This window comes from Calcarisporiella thermophila, assembly GCF_041956535.1.
Source record: "Calcarisporiella thermophila strain CBS 279.70 unplaced genomic scaffold VTP21scaffold_9, whole genome shotgun sequence".
Lineage (NCBI taxonomy): Eukaryota > Fungi > Calcarisporiellomycota > Calcarisporiellomycetes > Calcarisporiellales > Calcarisporiellaceae > Calcarisporiella > Calcarisporiella thermophila.
This window is the reverse complement of record NW_027192199.1, coordinates 136,413-157,567: the sequence shown is the minus strand read 5'-3', so window position 1 is coordinate 157,567 and position 21,155 is coordinate 136,413. Positions and strand designations below refer to the sequence as shown.

At 42.0% G+C, this 21,155-nt stretch overlaps 10 protein-coding genes and 1 non-coding gene across 11 annotated transcripts; 7 read left to right on the top strand and 4 right to left on the bottom strand.

Annotated features, from left to right (window-relative positions):
- Positions 1 to 424: 424 nt before the first annotated feature.
- Positions 425 to 4,244, top strand: VTP21DRAFT_11421 (uncharacterized protein; the record flags this gene model as incomplete). Its single annotated transcript, XM_069390864.1, has 3 exons — positions 425 to 1,039; positions 1,113 to 1,629; positions 1,711 to 4,244. 3 exons carry the CDS (start codon positions 425 to 427, stop codon positions 4,242 to 4,244), a joined length of 3,666 nt encoding a protein of 1,221 aa, XP_069252052.1.
- A 460-nt stretch (positions 4,245 to 4,704) lies between these two features.
- VTP21DRAFT_11420 (uncharacterized protein) lies at positions 4,705 to 5,055 on the bottom strand (the record flags this gene model as incomplete). Its single annotated transcript, XM_069390863.1, has 1 exon — positions 4,705 to 5,055. The coding sequence occupies one exon, from the start codon at positions 5,053 to 5,055 to the stop codon at positions 4,705 to 4,707; it is 351 nt and encodes a 116-aa protein (XP_069252051.1).
- Positions 5,056 to 6,661: 1,606 nt separating this feature from the next.
- Positions 6,662 to 6,733, top strand: VTP21DRAFT_t136. Its single transcript has one exon. It is a non-coding gene; the product is annotated as a tRNA-Ala (tRNA).
- A 240-nt stretch (positions 6,734 to 6,973) lies between these two features.
- VTP21DRAFT_11419 (40S ribosomal protein uS8) lies at positions 6,974 to 7,585 on the bottom strand (the record flags this gene model as incomplete). The annotated part of the gene is made up of 3 exons (XM_069390861.1): positions 6,974 to 7,233; positions 7,314 to 7,425; positions 7,565 to 7,585. The coding sequence occupies 3 exons, from the start codon at positions 7,583 to 7,585 to the stop codon at positions 6,974 to 6,976; spliced, it is 393 nt and encodes a 130-aa protein (XP_069252050.1).
- Positions 7,586 to 7,898: 313 nt separating this feature from the next.
- On the top strand, positions 7,899 to 10,893 carry VTP21DRAFT_11418 (uncharacterized protein; the record flags this gene model as incomplete). Its single annotated transcript, XM_069390860.1, has 11 exons — positions 7,899 to 8,258; positions 8,342 to 8,485; positions 8,553 to 8,619; positions 8,688 to 8,918; positions 8,978 to 9,099; positions 9,163 to 9,653; positions 9,713 to 9,848; positions 9,919 to 10,249; positions 10,316 to 10,428; positions 10,493 to 10,743; positions 10,806 to 10,893. The coding sequence occupies 11 exons, from the start codon at positions 7,899 to 7,901 to the stop codon at positions 10,891 to 10,893; spliced, it is 2,334 nt and encodes a 777-aa protein (XP_069252049.1).
- A 272-nt stretch (positions 10,894 to 11,165) lies between these two features.
- VTP21DRAFT_11417 (uncharacterized protein) lies at positions 11,166 to 12,837 on the top strand (the record flags this gene model as incomplete). The annotated part of the gene is made up of 4 exons (XM_069390859.1): positions 11,166 to 11,326; positions 11,397 to 11,540; positions 11,614 to 11,695; positions 11,785 to 12,837. The coding sequence occupies 4 exons, from the start codon at positions 11,166 to 11,168 to the stop codon at positions 12,835 to 12,837; spliced, it is 1,440 nt and encodes a 479-aa protein (XP_069252048.1).
- A 1,365-nt stretch (positions 12,838 to 14,202) lies between these two features.
- Positions 14,203 to 15,769, top strand: VTP21DRAFT_11416 (uncharacterized protein; the record flags this gene model as incomplete). Its single annotated transcript, XM_069390858.1, has 6 exons — positions 14,203 to 14,454; positions 14,518 to 14,560; positions 14,626 to 14,810; positions 14,885 to 15,073; positions 15,149 to 15,372; positions 15,433 to 15,769. The coding sequence occupies 6 exons, from the start codon at positions 14,203 to 14,205 to the stop codon at positions 15,767 to 15,769; spliced, it is 1,230 nt and encodes a 409-aa protein (XP_069252047.1).
- A 380-nt stretch (positions 15,770 to 16,149) lies between these two features.
- VTP21DRAFT_11415 (uncharacterized protein) lies at positions 16,150 to 17,305 on the bottom strand (the record flags this gene model as incomplete). Its single annotated transcript, XM_069390857.1, has 3 exons — positions 16,150 to 16,905; positions 16,987 to 17,114; positions 17,197 to 17,305. 3 exons carry the CDS (start codon positions 17,303 to 17,305, stop codon positions 16,150 to 16,152), a joined length of 993 nt encoding a protein of 330 aa, XP_069252046.1.
- Positions 17,306 to 17,514: 209 nt separating this feature from the next.
- VTP21DRAFT_11414 (uncharacterized protein) lies at positions 17,515 to 18,946 on the top strand (the record flags this gene model as incomplete). The annotated part of the gene is made up of 9 exons (XM_069390856.1): positions 17,515 to 17,562; positions 17,641 to 17,808; positions 17,867 to 18,013; positions 18,081 to 18,144; positions 18,205 to 18,239; positions 18,288 to 18,364; positions 18,442 to 18,585; positions 18,633 to 18,748; positions 18,816 to 18,946. 9 exons carry the CDS (start codon positions 17,515 to 17,517, stop codon positions 18,944 to 18,946), a joined length of 930 nt encoding a protein of 309 aa, XP_069252045.1.
- A 265-nt stretch (positions 18,947 to 19,211) lies between these two features.
- On the top strand, positions 19,212 to 19,597 carry VTP21DRAFT_11413 (uncharacterized protein; the record flags this gene model as incomplete). The annotated part of the gene is made up of 2 exons (XM_069390855.1): positions 19,212 to 19,247; positions 19,322 to 19,597. The coding sequence occupies 2 exons, from the start codon at positions 19,212 to 19,214 to the stop codon at positions 19,595 to 19,597; spliced, it is 312 nt and encodes a 103-aa protein (XP_069252044.1).
- Positions 19,598 to 19,743: 146 nt separating this feature from the next.
- Positions 19,744 to 21,007, bottom strand: VTP21DRAFT_11412 (uncharacterized protein; the record flags this gene model as incomplete). Its single annotated transcript, XM_069390854.1, has 4 exons — positions 19,744 to 19,956; positions 20,025 to 20,087; positions 20,152 to 20,833; positions 20,895 to 21,007. 4 exons carry the CDS (start codon positions 21,005 to 21,007, stop codon positions 19,744 to 19,746), a joined length of 1,071 nt encoding a protein of 356 aa, XP_069252043.1.
- Between the last annotated feature and the right edge of the window lie 148 nt (positions 21,008 to 21,155).

The following is a 21,155-nucleotide window of genomic DNA, read 5'->3' as shown; positions in this document are numbered from 1 at the left end:
GTAAACTGTGACTGTTTCTGAATCCCACTGCGGCGGTTGTGGCTTGTACGTTATTTTTGGACTGGATCAGACTTATCTAATTTTTTTTTAGCTGCATTTAGTGCCAATTTTTTTATAGTTCTTTGCCTTTTTTCCTTTTTTTTCCCGCCCAGGGGATATTCTTTCTCATTTTTTGGTCTCATAGAATCTCCTTAATTTTACTAGGATTTTCTGGAACTAAGATAAGCAATACTTAGAAGATCCTTAACTTTTTTCAATTTTCGGAAAAGAAAGGGGAATTCTCTTGCGCTTCCACTTTATTCTAGAGTGGCAACATTATAATTCCAATCCCAACTGGCTTACAATTTCTACCTTACTTGTCTCTTAATAAGTTTAAGGAATCCAAAACATCTTATACCATCCCGAACGCCGGCAACGGCACACCATGTCTTCCTATTTACCACAACATCACTATCCAAGCCCACATTCGCGCCTGCAGACACGTACCGATATCTCCTCGAATCCTCCCCAGAGACAACGGCGTAGACCTAATTCATCTCGGAATGATGATAATATTCCACTAGGTTATACCTACGTCCCGCACAAAGGCACAACCAATAATAGCGGTTCCCCCCCACCCCCTCCACCACCCCACCGTGTAGAGTACAGGCCTCGAAGGCAAAACCGCAGTGTACAGTTTGACTATAATGAGACCAATCAAAATTCGCCAAACGCGAATACCCGCGCGCAAATTCATCGCCATCGGTCTTTGACTCGTCCTGAACGTCAACGCGCTCGCGTCCCAATGATAGGTGAGAATCCAGCCAATCCGATACAATCTTACGAGAGAACAGCTTCGGTCCGACGCCAACAACGACCTTTGGTTGCGCCAACAAAGTCGCCACAAGGAAATGTGAACTCCGGAGGGAACAAATTCACACCATGCCGATTTCGGCCATGGACCTGGTTTTCATGGGCTGTAACCTGTTGTGTCCCGGGATTCGTTCTTCGCTCTTGTGGGAAAGCAGATCCGCACATGCAGCAGGCATGGCGTGAAAAAGTAGTTTAATCTTTAGCATGTGTTTCTGAATATTCTAGTCGAACTGAAACCTTTACAATTAAATTGATATTAGGTAACCCTGTGCCTAATAATCCTCTTCTTCTGTGGCTTGCTCGCTTTTCTCACTTTTGCGCTTCAGCCCGCCCTGTGCCCCCAACAACGCGTCTCTTTTTCATATACAGAGCAATTTCCGAACGGCACCCTCTCAAAAATATGGCGAGAAGATGTGATAGTTTACGGCGAACTATATGGGTTCGAAGATATGCGCAATTTCCTTGCCCTTCCTCAAATCGGAATCAACCTGGTAAATGATTACAAGGGCGTGGATTTGTCAGGTCTCTTTGACGGTACACAGGGCTATTGCCAAAAATTCGACAAAACCTCTGGTTCCGCATCGAGCAAAAACTGTATTGTGAATAGTCCTTATGGAGGCTCTATCCAGCGGCCGGCTGGCGAATGCATTCCTCTGGAATGGCTGACAAGGGGACCTCAACGCCTACGCTCTCTAGGCACTTTGTATTTTGAATGGTATAATCTACGGCCAAATAATTTGGACCCGACCCCGGCACTTATGGTCATGAATAATAACAGTGAGTGTTTCTTTTCCAAATGGGTTTATTTTTCACTCTGGAAGAGCTGAACATGGATTCCCATATCCCATTTGCATGTAGTTCTTAATATGTCGAGTTATCTGAATCGCAATGATCTATATTTTGGACCTCAAATCCACACCACTATCGTAAAAAATATTGGTCGCGATAGCACAGCTAGTTTTGCAGCGCACGGTGACACTAAAGAGGCTATGCGTTGTTTGCAAACACGGTATAGCGTTGGGACACTTTCGCGCGATACGATAGGATGCTTTGCTTCTAATATCATCATGAACGTGTCGCTCGCAGTAATTGTAACACTAATAGTCGTCCGATTTGTGATGGCATTTTTGTTTAGTTGGTGTATATCCCCGCGGCTGGTGAAACCGGCGGGCCGACATGGATTACATTGGGGATCTAATTCCAGTGGGAAACACAAGCAACAGCGAAAAAGCCTGCAGCGGCCAGAATCAATGGCTAGCTTTTACGACACATATGGAAACGGGAAGAACAAACTCGCAAAGCCAAAAGTTGAAGAACTAGAAACGGATCTTTATACCGTGATGCTGGTGACTTGCTACTCGGAGGGTGAATCTGGTCTACGAAGCACGTTTGACTCCCTTGCTGCAACTACCTATTCGGAGCAACACAAATTGCTTTTTGTCGTCTGCGATGGTCTTATTACCGGGTCAGGGAATGAACGCTCAACGCCTGATATGGTGATCTCGATGCTCACCTTAGAAGACGATATGAAGGATCCAAAAGCATGCTCTTATATCGCGATTGCCGACGGAGAACGACAGCTGAATATGGCAAAAGTATATGCTGGTCACTACGTTTACTCGAATGTATGGGTTCCCACCATTGTCGTTGTGAAATGCGGTACCCCAGCAGAAGCATCCCAACCCAAGCCTGGGAATCGAGGCAAGCGAGACTCTCAGGTCATCCTAATGTCGTTTTTTCAGCGAATACTTTTTAACGACCGCCTCACGGAGCTTGACTATGAGTTGTTTTGGAAGATGCAATGGGTCCTGGGAGGAGTTACGCCGGACAAGTTTGAGCTGGTGCTTATGGTGGACGCGGACACGAGGGTCGCGCCCGACTCATTGTCGCATATGGTCTCTGCAATGGCGAACGACGTTACAATCATGGGGCTCTGCGGGGAGACACGGATCGCTAATAAGAAGCAATCCTGGGTAACCATGATTCAGGTGTTCGAATACTACATCAACCATCACTACGCGAAGGCTTTCGAGTCTACCTTTGGCGGTGTGACCTGTCTTCCTGGCTGTTTTTGCATGTATCGTATCAAAGCCCCCAAAAATGGTGCCTGGGTTCCTATCCTCGCAAATCCTGACATCCTCCTCGAGTATAACCAAAATGTTGTCACTACATTGCACCAGAAAAATTTGCTACTTCTCGGTGAGGATAGATTTCTCTCCACTCTGATGTTACGCACGTTCCCAAAAAGACAGATGATGTTTGTTCCCCAGGCCGTCTGCAAAACCGTCGTTCCAGATACATTTCGTGTTCTATTGAGTCAGCGGCGGAGATGGATTAACTCCACCATCCATAACCTCATGGAGCTGGTGCTTGTATCAGATCTTTGCGGGATTGCCTGTTTATCGATGCAATTCGCAGTGTTTGTTGAGCTTATCGGGACAATAGTGCTACCGGCTGCCATCTGCTTTACCGGATGGCTCATTATCTCATCCTTTGTCACCCAAAACCCACAGATCATCCCGCTTCTGCTTTTGGCCGCAATTCTTGGTCTGCCTGCCGTGCTTATCGTCATCACGACCCGTAAAATAGTGTATGTCGGCTGGATGATTGTATACTTGCTCGCGCTGCCCATTTGGAATTGTGTGCTTCCGACATACGCGTACTGGCATTTCGATGATTTCTCATGGGGACAAACCCGTATGGTGGCGGGCGATAGCGGCAAAGACGACCACGGTAAAAAGGAAGGAGAATTTGACTTTTCGATGATCGTTATGCGAAAGTGGGAGGAATGGGAGCGAGAGCGCCTTGGGCTTGGAAAGAAATCTACCCCAAGATCGCTTGCGAAAATGTCGAGTAACTCAACCATCGTAGGTGATGACCAAGGAGGGTTGATGTCCCCCGAACGAATTTCGTCTCCTAGCTCACTGGCTACGACTACCAATGGCTCGAGCCCGGACATAGGACCGAATACGGTTGCCGGTGGAGGTACTATTGGCACAGTTAATGCCGCTTCCCGATTGTCTTCTGCCGCTGGGTGGATTCCTCCTGCATCTCCGCGAAACTCTAGAGCAATAACCCCGAATAACCTCTATCAATCGGGCAACAGAACCTCCTATTACTCCCCAAGACATCCAACACGAAACTCTCAGTTCCCCACGGCCCGACCTATTATTCCAACACCATCGGGTCGGATGAGCGGCCTCTACAGCATTAGCAGTGGTTCACTGAACAATGGGGCTGGGAGAGGAGAGAGAATGAGTGCAGAGTTTACAGGTACAATGCATGGGGAATGCGATGCTGATGATGGCACATCTTCATCATATGGTGAAAGATCTACGGAGGTTGGATGGAGTGCGGGAAAGAGCGAAGCTGAGGAGGTAGATTTGAGGTAGATTTTTTAAATGAATTTTCCCATATGATAATTATATACATATATATATAATCTATACCTTTCTGCCGTCACTTGCATATTTCTTGTTTTTTTTACCTCTTTCTCTACTGTTTTTTTTTCCAGTAAGTATTATATTTTCTTTTAGTCTCTATTTCAAGTTGATCATTTTATCTGAGCCATTATGATTTTATACTCTTTATATAAAACAGGGATATATTTTAATATTGATATTTTTCCAAGAAAAATTAGATCTTCTTTTCAATAGTACACAATAAGGACAAGAGAAGAATAATAAAAGCGAAACTGATTCGCAGATTAGAGTCATGGTAGCGAATTGATACTTTAAAATCCCCCGATCTTTTCATCACATTTGCAGAAGGAAATGCACACGAAAAAAGTATAAACATAAAAATATTAATGTTCCGCCCAATACTATTGAGAAAATGCTATAACGGGGGGAATCACCTCCCACGCCCTTGTCCTCCTCGTCCTCCTCTACCACCTCGCTCTCCGCCACGACCGCGGCCACGACCACGGCCACGTCCAGCACCACGTTGTTTTACTTCCTCCTCTCTTACCATATCGATGATCTCTTCGGGCACTCTTAGGTATTTGATTGTGTTACCCCTAATATAGCACTCTGGCAGTCTCCAGAATCGATCCCCATCTGCGGATGTTTGGATCACTTCTCTAAGGGTCAAATTCATCCAATTATCACAATTTGCGAGATGACCATTGAGCGTTTCTCCATTTTTGAGTTCAACCAGCATCGGATGACCCTGGGCTGTGTTTAGAAGTGATAAAGGGAGCATCCTTGATCAATGATCTGATTAAAAGCTAACTAAATTCACGATCAGTAGAGTAGAACCCAAATCTCGCGAAACAATTCAATATCGAAGGCAGAAATAAAGAGACGAATTGGCGCTCAAATGACAAGGTTTATTTTTTGTTTTGCTTACTGTGCCGCATTAGAGAATATGCTTTTCGAAGTACCTCAATGAAACAAAATTGATTGGTTGGTGGGAGGCATTGGTAAGAGCAGTTCAAATTGGATTTCTATGCTAAAAGCCCATTGTTATTTAGAAAAATGCAGACTTTTATTTAATAATAAAGGAGGTGGCCTTGATAAAAATATATTCTCTTCACTAGCATTTAGACTATTTCAGTAGATAAGCGACTAGATGGTAAGAAAGTGAAAACGAAATTAAGGTAGAAAGTAAAGCATATAAAAACCAAATAGGATACAAAGAGAGGAAGACATAATTACTTGATAAAGGCACGAAAATTTTGTCTGCGTATGTAAATAGAAATAATAATGGAGTTGTGATAAAAAAAAATGTATATAATTCTATTAATAAGTAGAGATTTGTATTGATCAATACAACTCTGGGAAATGTAATTTCCTTCAAATGAGGGATATTACGTTTTTCAAAATTCGTAGCCATATTCTTCTATTTTATTTTATCCCTGGGATGTATTTTTTTTTTTACGTCCACTCGATAATTTTATTTGAATGGAAAAGACAAAAGGATGGATCTCTACGTCAAAATCACCCAAAACCTTTGGAGGTGGTTTAACAGGACCCATCAAAAGATCCTTGATAAACCCTGGACAAGCATGCAAAAGTGTGAGAAACTCTTTGGATTCCACGAGGAGACATTAGGCAAACACTGACAAGTCTCTAAGCTATTGCACGGCATAATAGTCTGGGGTATGCATAAGACCAGGGTCGCAATTGTCATGGACAGCCAAGAGCATGAGGACATCGCTTTCAAATGCATCTTTTTTATCAGATCTACTCATAGCAATCAAAGGACAATGGATACAAGCACAGAGGGGAAAAGCTGAAGAAAATTTCAAGCAGATATGGGGAAAGAGCTCGTTAATCCGGATCGAAGAAAATCAAGAGGTAGCCTTCGATCTCAAGGAAGCAATGAATACTTAACCTGACCCTTCCAAGCACGGAATTCTTTAAGTTATATCTCTGGATTTCTTGTACTTATTGATGTTGTTCAGAAGTCTCCCTCACATGTATAATATAGTTTAAATAAACCACAGGACGCAAATTCTCACGTCCTTAGAGGAAAAATAAAACTTGAAAAATCACCCAGGTACTGCCTCTGGCCTTCCATTTTTGTAGTAGGATTTCTCCTAAGTATTTTTGCTACCTATTTTTGTAGCCACTTAAAATTACTTGCTTGTTGCTAAACTATTGATAGCGGTTGAGTCCTGAGAAAAACCCGACAAACTCTCATGGACGAGTGTCGCCTACGGGAATCGAACCCGCAACCTAGTGATTCGGCTCCAGGGTCCCAAACCACTACGCCAACAAAGGGAGAGTTGCATTGAGTTTCAAATCGATAATGCTACGCCACTTTATCCTGCATTATAGTAAAGATAAAAAAAATATTGACGAATGGGCGTTTGGTATAGTGGTATTACATCTGTTTCGCATACAGAAGGCCCCGGGTTCAATTCCCGGAACGTCCACATTTTTTAGATTATTTAGCAATATTCCTTTTTCATTCGAATCTGTCGCACTATTTCATCATAGTGTTAATACACTATTGTAAAAGTATCCTATTAGTATAGGGTACATTGAACTTTCAGAATCCAAGGGATTTTCGATTTCTCATAGAGAATAGTAGAGATGAAGGAAAGTATTTTCACTTGAATCGATTGCAAATACTCAAATGCATAAAATTTTATTCCTTTTCACATTTCTTTTAATTAGTAGAAGTAACCCAAGATCTTGCCACCAGTGTGCTTACGACGAGCTTCTTCGTGATCCATGATCCCGTAAGAAGTGGTGAAGACGAGGTAGCCGAACTGACGAGAGGGGAGGAGATTGTTCACCCACTTTTCAATCTCGTTAACTTTGATGTCAAAGCGTGGAGAGATGACACCGCACTTGTTCAAGCGGCCATTCAATTGGATGACAATTTTGCCGGAGCGGTGGTCATCAATCTCTTCGAATTCACCAATATAACCTGATGACATTGTATTGTTTTGTTAATAATCGAAAATGGATGACGAATTGCAGACAGATGTATCGAATAAAATATCATACCGTGCTTTTGCATGACGGTAAGGAACTTGACAACAACTTTTGAGGAGGGACGGACCAACACCTGGCGCTTGCCACGGCGCTCAGCGTTAACCATACTGTTAAGGCAGTCGTTCTGGCGATCGCAAAATAATATTATGGTTAATAGATGGGCATATTAACGCACAGAGCTAAGAGATATAATAGAGAGCTGGAATTCTCCGCAACTCCTTGGCAAAGTAGGCTCTGTTTATAGATCATGCATCGAAACTTACCAGGACAGAGATGCGGACCATGGTGAATTAAGCTAATTTTAGCAAAAGCGAAAAAAATTTAGAAAATATTTACAAAACCATCGGGAGACGCCAGATGCGCAGGAACGTAAATGGATGGATGGATGGATAAGTGTTCTGAAGATAGACAATTTACCTGTGTATGCGCTACCTTGTTCACGCTTGAAGTAGAAGAGGAAGACTTTATAATTCGCTACTCTGGATTAACATAAAGATTCGCACAATGAAAAACTGCGCCTTTCATGCCATCAGATGTTCTTAAACAATACTATAACTTCCATTTGCATCCTCATCTCTCTTCCATCAAGACATTAAGATGCCGCCACAAAAATCCTCATCCGGTACTGGCACAACCTCTACTGATACAGCCGAGGTTCTACACAAGCTTATGCTTGTAACAGAAACCGGCTCTGAGTCCGAGAATCTCGAACTTTTGGGCCCCCTATTGCAGTCTATATTTGATTCAAAACGCGAAAAGCAATTTCTTACACAGCTTTCGGGTTTCATTAAGCAGAAAGATGGAGAAATTGAAAAGATGTGTAATGCAAACTACCAAGAGTTTGTGCATTCAGTGGATCAACTATTAAAGGTGAGGCAAGGAACCTTAAGCCTCAAGAACAAAATAGTGAATTTGAATGGAGAATTACAACGTTCTGGCACAAAACTGGTTGCCAAGGTAATATACATTTTATTAAAATTAGGACCTTTTATAATCTCTGAATCCAATTTCTCTCCCTTTTTGCTTTATTTCGTTTTTAGAAAGAAGAACTCATCGAGACAAGAAAAATCCAGTGTAATATCGAGTCAACTATTGACACAATGCGCACCTGTCTTCACGTCCTAGAGTTGGCTAATAAAGCAAGTACGCATATCGAGCAGAGAAAGTACTATTCAGCATTAAAAGTACTCTTTATCGAATATCATAGTTCTATTTTAGAATATCTTAGCTAATATTTCTTTGCTCCCATAGACACTAGATAATTTACAAACACAACATCTACGACAAGTTGGCCAATATGAGTTTGCACAGCATATGCGTATGGTTATTTAATTTTTACACCTCCGAGTTGGTTTTCTCATTGTACTCTTTATTTATACTTTATAGAGGAAGGAATCCCGGTCATGAAGAATCAAATTAAAGAGGCTGTCACAAATGAGCTCAAAGAGTGGCTCTTCCGTGTCCGACAGAGCTCGCGCAAGATCGGACAACTTGCAATGGAACAAATGCGGGTACGACAGGAACGTTGGCGTCTAAAAATCAAGCAAAACGCGAATATAAAACCTAGTTATGCCGTGAACTCTGCCATTGAACAAGTGTTAAATGAAGAGACAGAATGTAAACTATTACTATGTAAGCTATTGATCAAATCACCAACATCAAGTTATTCAATGTAGGCAATATACTTGATAACGAAGAAGTACGTTTTGATTTTCGACCGTTGTATCAATGCATACACATATACGATGCACTGGGGAAACGAAATGAGTTGCGAGCGAGCTATGAGGAAGATCGAAGGGTGAGGAAAGATGAAGACAAATATTACTGATACCTTTAACTAGAAGATTACTACATCGTTTAGGCACAAGCAAATTTAGCTCTCACCTCCACCGTCCTTCTTGACAATGATCTCTCAACGCTGACTGCCCTACTCGAAGAGATAGTTGGGTTCTTTATTGTTGAGCATGAGGTGATGCATTCAACAACTGATTTTCGATCTCCCAATGAGGTCTACAAGCTCTGGGACATGGTTATAACGCAAATATTGCGCATGGTTTCGGAGGGATTACGGGGATGTGACAACCCAGATGTCTTTCTTTCCGTTCGACATCTATTGATGACTTTTATGCAAACGCTTGAAGGCTATGCTTTCCCAATGAAAGAGCTGGGTGATCTTTTGCTCGCCTGTTTCGAAGGATACTCAGATTTATTAAGGAGGCAGTTCAGATCTCGGTTTACTCAGTATGTAGAAGAGGATGACTGCATGCCGATGGTGATAAGATCGGAGGAGGAAATGATCGAGCTACGGAGACATAGTAGATTTATCGAAGATCAAAAGACAACTTCGCAACGGTATATACCTTCTCTTGATGACCCGTCGTTGCACTCGTCTAAACCTTACATTTTATTAGCTTTCCCCGAACCTTGCCCTTTTCTAAAATGTTCCCGTTATGCTGCCGTGATATTCGAAAATTTGTGCACCGATACCACCGATTTGCTGAGGGTCTGTCTCAACAAAGAGATGCGATTGATGAGATTTTAAAGAGGGTAGGTTGACAATTCACATTAAAAAAGCGTTTGGGGGTTAAGCTCACAAACGAAAATTTTCCCACTGTAGTCGTTGGATGAACTCCTTGTCCAACAGGTCAATGGCATACTCCTTTCTAAGCTAGAGAGCACCAATCTCTCTCAAATTGTGCAGATTATAATTAATCTTGAATATTTCGAGAATGCCTGCACTGAATTCGAAGAATTGCTTACACCAGCACGGAGTGGATCTAGTGGACGAATAAGCCTTCGGGCAGTTAATGTATTCCGGGAAGCTCGGAAGAACGCAGAGAAACGGATCTTCGAGCTAGTTAACCGAAAGATTGATGACTTTTTGGAATTGGCCGATTATGAGTGGACACCATCCTCTGTATCAGATCAGCCAAGCGTATACTTACAAGGTATAGCTTTCAGCCTAGGAGTAAGAACGTAATTCAGAGCTAATTTATTTTCTTATTTTATCCCAGAACTTGTAAGTTTCCTGACCACAGTGATAAATTCAACTCTTGCGAATCTACCAGTTTCCATCAAAATTTTTATATATTTTGACGCGCTGGATCACTTAGCTACTTCTTTACAAGTAATCTTTTGGATATTAACATATTTTCCCGCAATCATTCCTAATATTATTACGGAATTATTAGAACATTCTTCTCAGTCCAAATGTCACTTCTATCAACGACAATTTTGTGCAAAACTTTAATGTGGACGTGGAGTTCCTTGAGGAATTTGTGCGAAGTTTGAATGACCCCAACGTCCTGGATACCTTCCTTGAGCTGCGGCAGATGATGACACTGTTACAGTCTGAGTCAGCAGATGAATATCTAAACCCACAAACGCGCAATAAACGTTACTCAAGATTGCGCCCTTCGGTAGTAGCCAGTTTATTTGAAAAGTACGAATAGAATAGTGTATTTTTGGATAATCTATCAGTGTACTTACTATATCTGTTTTTAGAATGCTACGAGACAATACGTATTCTCTAAAAGACCGCCAGCGCCGACGAGCAATGGAGACAGTCTTGCGAACGCTTAGAAGTGCATAATTTTTTTCCCTCCACTGTGCTTATGTGGATCATTCGCTTAAATTAGCTGCGCCGCATTGTAACTCATTTCACCTGTCAACCTAACTTTTATCATGTCTTTTTGTTTGTTGTTGTTCACTTTTTTCCGCTGAGAAAAAGAATAAAACAACTTGTAAAATTATTAATTTATATTCATTTTTATTTCTGTTTTATTTTCGTTTTGCTTTGCAATGTTCATTTAAGTGCTCTACTCTGTGGTTTTATTTATATATTTTGTTTCAAGAAGATAAGAAATGCCATTTGCATACGATATTTCCTCCTCTCCCCTCCAGCAAACTCGCACTCTGTGGATGGGAGATATTGCCCCTTATATGGACGAAGCATTCATCCGGCAAGTGTGGCTGATCTTTGGGGAACATGTCAACGTTAAATTAATTAAGGAGAAAAACACTGGGTAATTTTCTAGAAGCCAAATTCATTGTCGTTCCATTGACTAGATAATAATATGCTATATTGAATTCCAGGAGACATGCAGGCTACTGCTTTGTAGAATTCTCATCCAATGCTGCCGCACTCAAGGCTCTATCACTTCAAGGTGAGCCTGTGCCTGGAACTGACCGAGTATTGAAGCTTAATTGGGCTTCCGGGGGGATGGGTGAGGCTGGAAGGTGGGAATTTTGTCACGCTCTTAAAATGGAGATTAATTAGACATTCAACCTAATCACATTATATGTTCAGCAGGGATAAGTCTAAAGAGACTCCTCAGGAATATTCGATTTTTGTAGGCGACGTAGCCCCCGAGGTTACCGACTTGATGCTGCTGGTGAGAACGCTTTCTTTATTGCAACGAAATTTGTGTGGTCATCCTACTATTCTCTTTGCTGACTTGCCCTTTTCCTTTCAAACCTTTAGTCCTTCTTTCAAAGCCGCTATGGATCTTGTAAATCTGCAAAGATCATGACCGACCCGGTTACGGGCTTCTCTCGCGGCTATGGCTTTGTTCGCTTTACGACCCAGGAGGAGCGGAACCGTGCCCTTGTTGAGACCCATGGTGTATATTGTGGGTCACGGCCACTAAGAGTATCGATGGCGCTCCCCAAAAGCAAAACGAGTGGCTCCGTCTCCCGTTCTCCGGTTGCTTCCCTTACTCCAACGAATTCAGTAGGCAACAGCAGTGCTCCTGGAGCACTGGACCATTTCAGTGATCCAACCAACACTACTGTGTTTGTCGGAGGACTATCAGCACAAGCTCGAGAAGATGAACTTCGAGCAGCATTTGCTCCATTTGGAGAGATTACCCACGTGAAAATTCCACCTGGTAAAGGTTGCGGATTTGTCCAATATGCGCATAGGCAAGCCGCTGAACTTGCGATTGCGAAGATGAATGGAGTTCTTGTTGGTACTTCAAGGGTCAGATTAGCGTGGGGTAGGCCCCACAGTTGGCGTACTGCTAGTAGTGGCAGTAGCAGTAGTGGGAATAGCTTGGGAAGTTTAGGTAATGGAGGGCCTAACGCAGGGGTTGGGGGACCCCTTTTTAGTGGTATTATGAACGGGACGGGGATGGGCCCCACAAATGGTAATATAGGACGTCTGGGAAGCGTCGGCTTGGGCATGGCAGGATTGAATGGTGTTCCCGGCATGGGGATCGGATTCCACACCATGGCTGGCGCTGAAGCCTTTTCATCTCATGCGTTTCAACCTGCCCCAGTTCCATCGCTTCAGTCCACACCACCCTCCTCGCTACAATCCAACTCCATTTCCTCGCTCCAGTCGGTCGCTAATCCTTCATATTCGTCCAACGTTGGTGTTACTACCCCATCATCGAGTGGCACCTATAGCCCTGGCCTGAACCCGATGGCCTATTTACCCCCTTCGCTTCTTGAAGATTCCGGAATGAAAGTTGGGCAAAACCTAGTTTCTGGTGGGCAATCATCGCAAAACGGTTGGGGAATATATGGTAATTAGATCATATTTAAAAAGGACACTTTTTCGGTTATCTTTTTTCAGTTTTGTGCTTTTTTTTACCATGTTTATTACTGTATTGGATCTATTTTACTTTTTTTTGTTTATGCCTTTTTTATTTATCACTGATAGATGTTCTCTGTGTTGTTGTTAATAAGACTGAAAAAATATTTCATAGTATTTATTCCTATTTTTTCGGTTTTTTGTTCCCTTTTTTTTATTTATTTAACTTGTCTGTTCTTCATTTTGTGCTGGTTTCTTTTGTTTTCTTTTTCTCGAGTTTTCTTTGGCTTTAGGTTAGGTTAGTGTAAATGTGCTCTGCTATTTTGACTCCCCAATGAAAAATTTAGTATAAATTATATTGATCCTATTAAATATAAGGGCGTCTAGAACCAATGGCAGCTATTAGCAAGCTATAATGCGGAATCATTCTATAACTCTGTTCATGATCCATGTTTATTTATTATCCTCTCAAAACTATGCGTTAGACCTGATATAGATTACACACAAAGAATGCACTAGGACAGATTCTGCGATACACTTGGTATACTTATTCTTGGTTATCTGCACATTAAGCTTAATTACGCAAATCTGGCGAATAATCTCCAGAATACCCATGGCGTGCCTGGCTTAATAGGTTTGGCTACATGTTGATCATGCTGATCCACCAATTATTCTAGCGCACAAATAATTTCTTGCCAAGTTTCTCTTGTGTAGTTGTCTTCGGACGTCGGTAAATGTGAGGTTTGAAAAGAACTGGGTTTCGGCAGAGCAGACCGACAATTTAATAGTTCAGGGGTTCCTCTTCCTAGAGGATCTAGTCGATATTGTAGGAATTTTTTTGATTTTTTCACTATGATAACGTTCTCTTTGCTTATCGAGAGATGCCCTACTGCGACGATTTTTATGAACATATTTGATCCTAGGTGTAAGGTCTCCGAGAATTAGAGTTTGCTAAGGATTCACGAAGCTTTGTTTTCCGAAGTATGGCGACTATTTTGTACAAATTAGAGGAGCCGACAACTTTGCGCTACAATCATTAGCCCTACAGGGAGATTTGAGCAACATATCTTGAATACACTACAGGATTTCCGACTCGTCTTGAATACCATCTCCAAAGATGTGAGAGCGCTGTGTACATTCCTAAGGTGTGTAACGCTAGTGTCTACCTTTAAGTGTGCAGGTGTATGGTGGGATGAATTTGCTAAGCTGTTTAGCGGTGGTCCTAGTTAACCTTTTCATTGCCATCTCTCATTCGATACTTCATCCTTTCAGTCTTCTTTTGCCCACTTCTTTTATCTCTCTGCCTTTTCTATACCTCACTTTTAGTCCTCCTTCAATAAAGTGCCGCGAAAAATCCGTTGGAGCATGCCTTCATTATCCAGCCTAGTTAATTTAAGAATATCTCTAAAGAAGAGCTTTCTTCCCGCGCGCACAGATATAAGTGAAAATATCGAATTCGTGACTCATTACACTCAAACGACCATAAATTGGAACATAGTGTCTGCGATCGTAAGTAAAGTACACGAGCGCGGAGAAATAGGAGCATGGGAAGCAGCGAAATGTGTTACACGAAGATTGATGAGTGGGGATGGACTAGTTGTCGATCTAAGCGTACAGGTGAATTCTACATGGGTGATGTAACAAGCAAGGCACTAGGAATTGACAGACATTATTGTATAGGTCCTGAGGAGCTTTGTAGAGAATTGTGGTCGAAATTTTCACCGTAAATGTTTGTCAGCCTATTGGGTTTTTTCGTCCAAGCTGATCTTTTTTTTTTCGGTTTAATAGTACGAATGATGCGACGTAGTTTCATCCACGCGGTCAACTTCTGTTATTTCCATCCAAAGACGACCGGTTTTGCAAAGCAGTCTATAAAAGAGACCCTATTTTACTGCAAGAATATATTCTCTGGATACTCCGAGTTTGAGGATATTGTTAGCGTGTACGCTCCTATATTTCAGCATGGAAACATTGTACAGTACTATTCTCCCTTGATCTTTCGATATTTGGCTGATTATTTGTGAATATTTTCACGTCTACCTAATAGCACTCCACCTCGGCTATTTTAACGCCTCCAATTAGCAATAGCCGATTGCAATTGCCTCCCCCGCAACCCGCTGTAAACAAAATCAGGAGCGATATGGCACTTGCTCTCAATAACTGTCAGATTCTTGCCGAATCGCTCTCGTTCAGTAATCCTGATTCAGACGATATCCAACACAATGAACTTATTAAGGTGCATATTAGCAAAATTATCTAACTCACAAACAAGCTGAAATCATGAATTTGCTTGTCTTTGTGACAATTCTAGGAATTTTACGAAAAGTGTAAAAAATACCAATCACTAATCGTTGCTTATATCGAGAAACGCACCGAAGAGGAGCTTCTCGTCGATCTTCTTGAGGTTAACCAACAGCTCCTCCAAGTTTTACGCCAATATGAAGATGTAGTAGAACGCCACGCGATTATTTCAGCCAAACACAAGTCGCTCGTTGATCTCATGCAAACACATATAGAAAATGAAGTATTGGCAAGGTAATTTAGGAGGCTTTATTATATCCATTGGCAAAATCCAGCGCTTATATGTGAAAATAGGAGTCTGAGCTCTACAGTGGAAGATAATTATCCCAGAGACGATCCAGGCTCATCTTCAACAGGAAACCCCACTTCTTCAGCGAGAGCAATAATGAGATTTGAAGATGATCCTTTCTCCGACAAATATAAGCTAGAGTCAACAGAAGCAGGGTTGAATGAAAGCGAAAGCAAACCAGTAGAGGAAGAAACAGGCGAGAGTAGTACAAGTGTTGTTGTGGAAGGGTGTGCCAGAGCGGAAGAAGAGTTAGGAGGGAATAAGCTAAAGAAACTTAGCCCAAAGGCATTGGGTAAGCGGTCTGCAAACAAGGTAGATATGGTGATTGAAAATGCTGCATAGAAATAGTATTTATTACCCTTTACGCTAATCATCTTAATATCAATGGCTATCTTCTAATTTTAATATCTTAATTTTTTCTGATTCTTTACTGATATAACTAATAATACTTAATTTCAATTGATTCAATGGCTATTTTCGAGTTATTTACTTCAGTATTATTTGATCGTTTACTGATACAACTAAGAGTATTCATCTGTTATTTAAATTGAATTCCTATTGCGCAAAGGCACCGATTGCAACAGCATGGCAGATAATGAAAAAAAAAATAGAACTATACGGGTATAAAAAGAAAAGAATAATACAGCAGCAATTAAAGTCCTTGTCATTAATAACAATAGGATGGCTACCTAGATACGTTGGGGCCATATGGTGTATTCAGTTTAATCCAGCCATTGGGTGATAAACTGCACAGATTCTTCCAATTGAGCCAACTTGGCCTTAAGAGTGTTCACTGATACGTTCGGCCGTATGACTCCATGCCAACTTGATTCCATCCCAAGGGCGCTGCCGCCATTTCCATCCTTCTTAGCAGCTTTCTTCTTGGGCATATCATCTTGCTGCGCAATCACCGTTGGCAAGAGACTATCAAGTGCCACTATACGATTTCGCATCAACACACATACCCATTCCAACGCGGCCAGTCTCCAACGTCGACTAACCGCACTTGCCCGGAGTATATCTTTTGGCTCCAGGTATCCTATAATCTCCATCAAAACCTCGTGTGGAAGAACACTATCTCCTCCCCACCATTCGAAATTGCGCATTTGTGATTCACTCCACTCTCTGAGTCGAGCCTCAATATTTCTTGCGTTACCGATTGCTTGAAGAGCCTTCTCTTCTATTTCACACCTCCGATCATGGAGGTACTGGAGTAGCACATAATGCCCATAAAACCCAGGCCCCCGCCCAAATTTGATTGGCATAACTCGCAAAGTATGGTCAACCGCAAGAATGCATGGCCACACTTCATGTTCAGACATTCGAAGTCCAATACGAGTCGAGATGGAGAGATCCTCATCAAGAATGAAGGGAAAGCGCTCAAAGTCACAATCCTTTTGAATTTTGAGAAGAGCATCACGAGGTCCTGGCGAAATCACAATGAAATAAGCGTCGTTACGAAGTAGGTGGCGGAAAATCTAAATATAAAACGTAAATCAAGACATGCTCAGGTAGGATGTCAAGCACTGTTGCCAGATTATTTCAAATGACTAATTTACCCTGAAGAGATCTTCAGGTATTGAGATCACATTAGAACTGAAGGGGTCGTGGAACTCCTTGGGCTTGTCGTGAAAGAGTCCGCTTATGTTGAGGAGCCGAAGGAGCACGGGGCAAACGGGGCACCACGCTGATGTAAAAGGATACAAATGGCAGAGAAATCCTTTTGAGATTCTGAGGTTATATCGATAAATCAACATCATTTAGCTTACTTGCTTTAAGAGTGATAACAACGAGGCAGCGCTCGAGCGCTAATTCACGGACGTTGATGCTACTTCCTCTAAGATCGACGATTTGTTCCGGAAAAAGAGAGCTTGGCATTACCAACCTACAGCTTCGTGTCCCTTTCTCTTGCGAACTTCAAGGATTAGAGATTATATCAAGAGAGATTGCAATTGCCTTGTTATATATTAAATATGACAGTTACCCAAAAAACACTAGGCAAGTGCCGATTTGCCTATACGGAGCTTGAAAAAAATTAGCACAATTTCTTGCGAAAATGTCACCTTCGAAGGCGGAATAGTTGCCAAATGCTGAAACGGAAGACCAGCAAAATTAGCACCCCTGCGGATAGTGAGGTATCTAGCCTGACCAGCCTCATAACCAAAGATACTATCATACCGTTTATCTCTTATCTAGTATTGTGTTTTGTGTAGATTTTCTCTGCTAGTTCGGAGGATGAATCTCAACACACCAAACGAGCTAGAGCGACTGAATCAGCTTCACCAGCATCGAATGACCATGGGATTTGTTTGACGCAAGTCGACTGTCTACCCGACACTGCGAATACAAGATGTGTTACGCTTGCCCAGATCTTAGGCGAGGCAAGTATAATGACACACGCGTTAGCTGATGAAAGTCATAATCATTTCTTTGAATTAGGGGGATTTGAAAGAAATGCTTCAGCTGAATTTTCATTTAGATCTAACTTTCCTGATGGAAAATCTTCCTGAAGCAAAAAAAACAACCATGCCGGTTACAATTGTGCACGGTCATAACACGGATGAAGAGTATCGCGCTCTTTTAAAGGTAATATACTTCTATGGCAACTTGTATTGTTATAAAGGTTACTAATTCCATGATATCATCCCGTCAGGAGCAAGTCGCTACTCTTTATCCAAATGTTACGCTTCACACAGCGAATTTACCCTTTAGCTATGGTAAGTTGCTCAAGTGACATTTAAGTTGTACCAGTTAATGAAGACGTTTATATACTTCAGGTTCGCATCATACGAAGGCAAGTCTCGTGCAAAACGTAACGGAGTCAATTCATTTGTTGATGCTCATTTCTCTATTTCTTTAGGCAATGCTGTTATTTTACTCCAATAATACCCTTCGCGTGGTTATTCATACAGCAAACCTTGTTACAGGTGACTGGACGTAAGCCCTATCATATGTAACTGCCCTTTTATCGCCTATTGTTATATCTCGATTTCTCTGTTCGCTATCATTTGCAGAAAAAAAACCCAGGCAGTTTATATTTCGCCTTTTCTTCCTCTTAAATCTGCTAGTGCACCCTCAGTGACATTTGAACAGGATCTCGTGGATTATTTGGCATACTATGGAAAGAAGTTAGAATCATTTGTGCGAATGATAAAACGGTATGATTTTAGTGGCATCAAGGCGGTATTGATTGCATCATTGCCAGGAAGGTGGAAGGGCAACTCCATGCAAAAATATGGGCATTTAAAGGTGAAGAGTGTGCTGGAGCGGAGCGTAAACATTCCTCAAGAATGTCAGCTAGACTCAACAATCGTCTGCCAAGTAAAGGATATAAATTAGGTCGCCGAAATGGTTATCCTATTAACGGTTGAATTTTTTCTTTATCAAGTTCTCAAGCATCGGTTCTCTAACCAAAACAGACGGCTGGTTTCGTGGCCAACTTTGCAAGTCATTTTCGGCTGCCCGAAATGCAGCCAGGTGCTCACACCCAAAACTCGCTATGATTTATCCTACCGTTGATGCCGTGCGTGATAGTGTTGAGGGGTGGGCAGCGGGTCGTGCGCTACCCTTTGCTTCAAAAAATTGGGAAAAACAACGCGGATGGATGCAAAACTTTTTGTATCGATGGAAAGCACTAACATCGGAAAGAGAACGATCGATGCCACATATTAAGACCTACACAAGGTTAACCATATTGAAGGGAGACAGCAAACTGAGAAAAGATCAAGAGGAGTGTAAATCAGATGGGGCGGTTCTGGCGTGGTTTTTATTAACGAGTGCGAATATGAGCAAGGCTGCTTGGGGCGAATTGCAAATCAATGTAGTGTAAAAGAATTGGCATGTCATGCATCCCCTATTTGCTGACCTCTATCTTTGTGAATACAATGGTTATAGGAAACTCAACTAATGATCAGGAACTATGAGCTCGGAGTGCTAGTGTTTCCTGAATTATTCTCCAGTAGTGGAGAGCGCGTTTACTTGACTCCTCAATGGAATTCATACCAACCTTCGGCATCTTCTCCTACCTCTTCATCTGCGCCTCCTAAAGTGGTGAAGCTCCCTCTACCCTATGATCTACCGCTAACGCGCTACACTCCAAAAGATGAAATCTGGACAGTCGATCGAAATAGATTAGAGGAAGATTGGATGGGAAATGTTTATATTTGTTGAGGGCTGTATTCGAAAATAGCCAATTTTTTTCTTTCAAAAAAAAAGAGCCCTTTATTATAATCATTTATTTTTTGAATAAACAGCAAAAAAAGGAGAAAGCTGGATCTAACTATGAGCAGTGTTCGTTTTTTTTAATTAAAAAGAGATTATTTCTTTAGCGCATAGATAGGTACATCTCCTGCGATATGCATCTCTTTTCCTCCCACTGTTCCACTTGTTCCGGTGAGCCCAAACGTGGTGTATGAAGTAATATTTTCGGTGGGTTCCAAGCTTGGCCACGAAATTCCACTTGTTTTCTTGAGTTTTAGTTCAACTTTGGTCGTAAGAACTTCGTACTTGCTCTGCTCAGGATCGATCGGCTAAATATCACGGGGCAGATGGGTGAGCAAAATTCCTCTAATTTTATAAAAATAGTCGAAATAATTACCTCAAACAAAATAATCGTCTTATGATAGCGCTTCCCATCAGCCATTTTGAGATCCATCTCAATCTACAAGCAAGAATGTGTTAACACGATGGAAAGAGTAATTTCCAAATGACGTCAATATACATACACTCTGCTGATGGATGGTGATATTGGAATCGTTCTTATTAACTTTCTTTGCGAATACTGACATGATAATATGTGTTTGGGTCTGATACCAGTCATGTCTGCAATCCACAAGCTCTTCTTTTTTTTCATCATCCTTCTTTCCGCTACCTACAAAAAGATGCTTTCCAATTTTGCAGCCCTTAATTTTCAAGAACTCGTCAAACTCTAGCACACGGCGCGAGCAGCAACTCCACCCTTTGCTTCCTTCATGAAAAACTGGGACGCCAGGATGATAAATGCAGGTAGCCTCTTCTCCTCCCTCGAAACGGGATGTCGCATCGTCCTTGTATTGAACACCGCAGCCCTTATGCTTACAGGTAGTTCCAGGAGGGACAGGTATGCTCAAATCATCCTCTTCTTCAACCTCAATAATTGATTCTTTTGTCACTTCATTTGGCGGAGGAGTAGCGGGAGGGAAAGGAACAGGAGTGGAGCGCATTGCCGGAGGAGGAGGGGTAACGGGCAATCCATAATGCTCCACACCGTTCTCGATGTGACTGTGTTTAGGGGCACTTTCATGAGCGGGTTTGGAAGGAGCAGGAGTAGGGGCAGGTACAGGGGCGGTTGAATGACGTCCTGTGGTGCAACCGGGGATTTTGAGGAAATCATCGAAATCGGTTACTCGCTTTGAGCAGCATTGCCAGCTTAAAATAAACTCCTGAATTATTTCATGTAAAGAAATGAGCCGCATCGATGAAGTCTTACCCTTTAAGGCCTTCATGGAATATTGGAGGAAGTGGGTGATACTGGCAGGCTGTATCGCTATTTTCGCTCTCAGAGAACTCCTGTTCACAGCCTCGATGAGTACACTTTGGCATTTTGAATAGTTTACTGTTGAAGCGGTGTAGACAGGTAGAATTCGACTTTATTTTTTTTCAGATTTCGATCGTGTTCTATTTCTACTGCGCCGCGAATTAAAAATCTCATTTATCTCGCGAGAATTGCCACTTCTTTTGACTTCCTCTT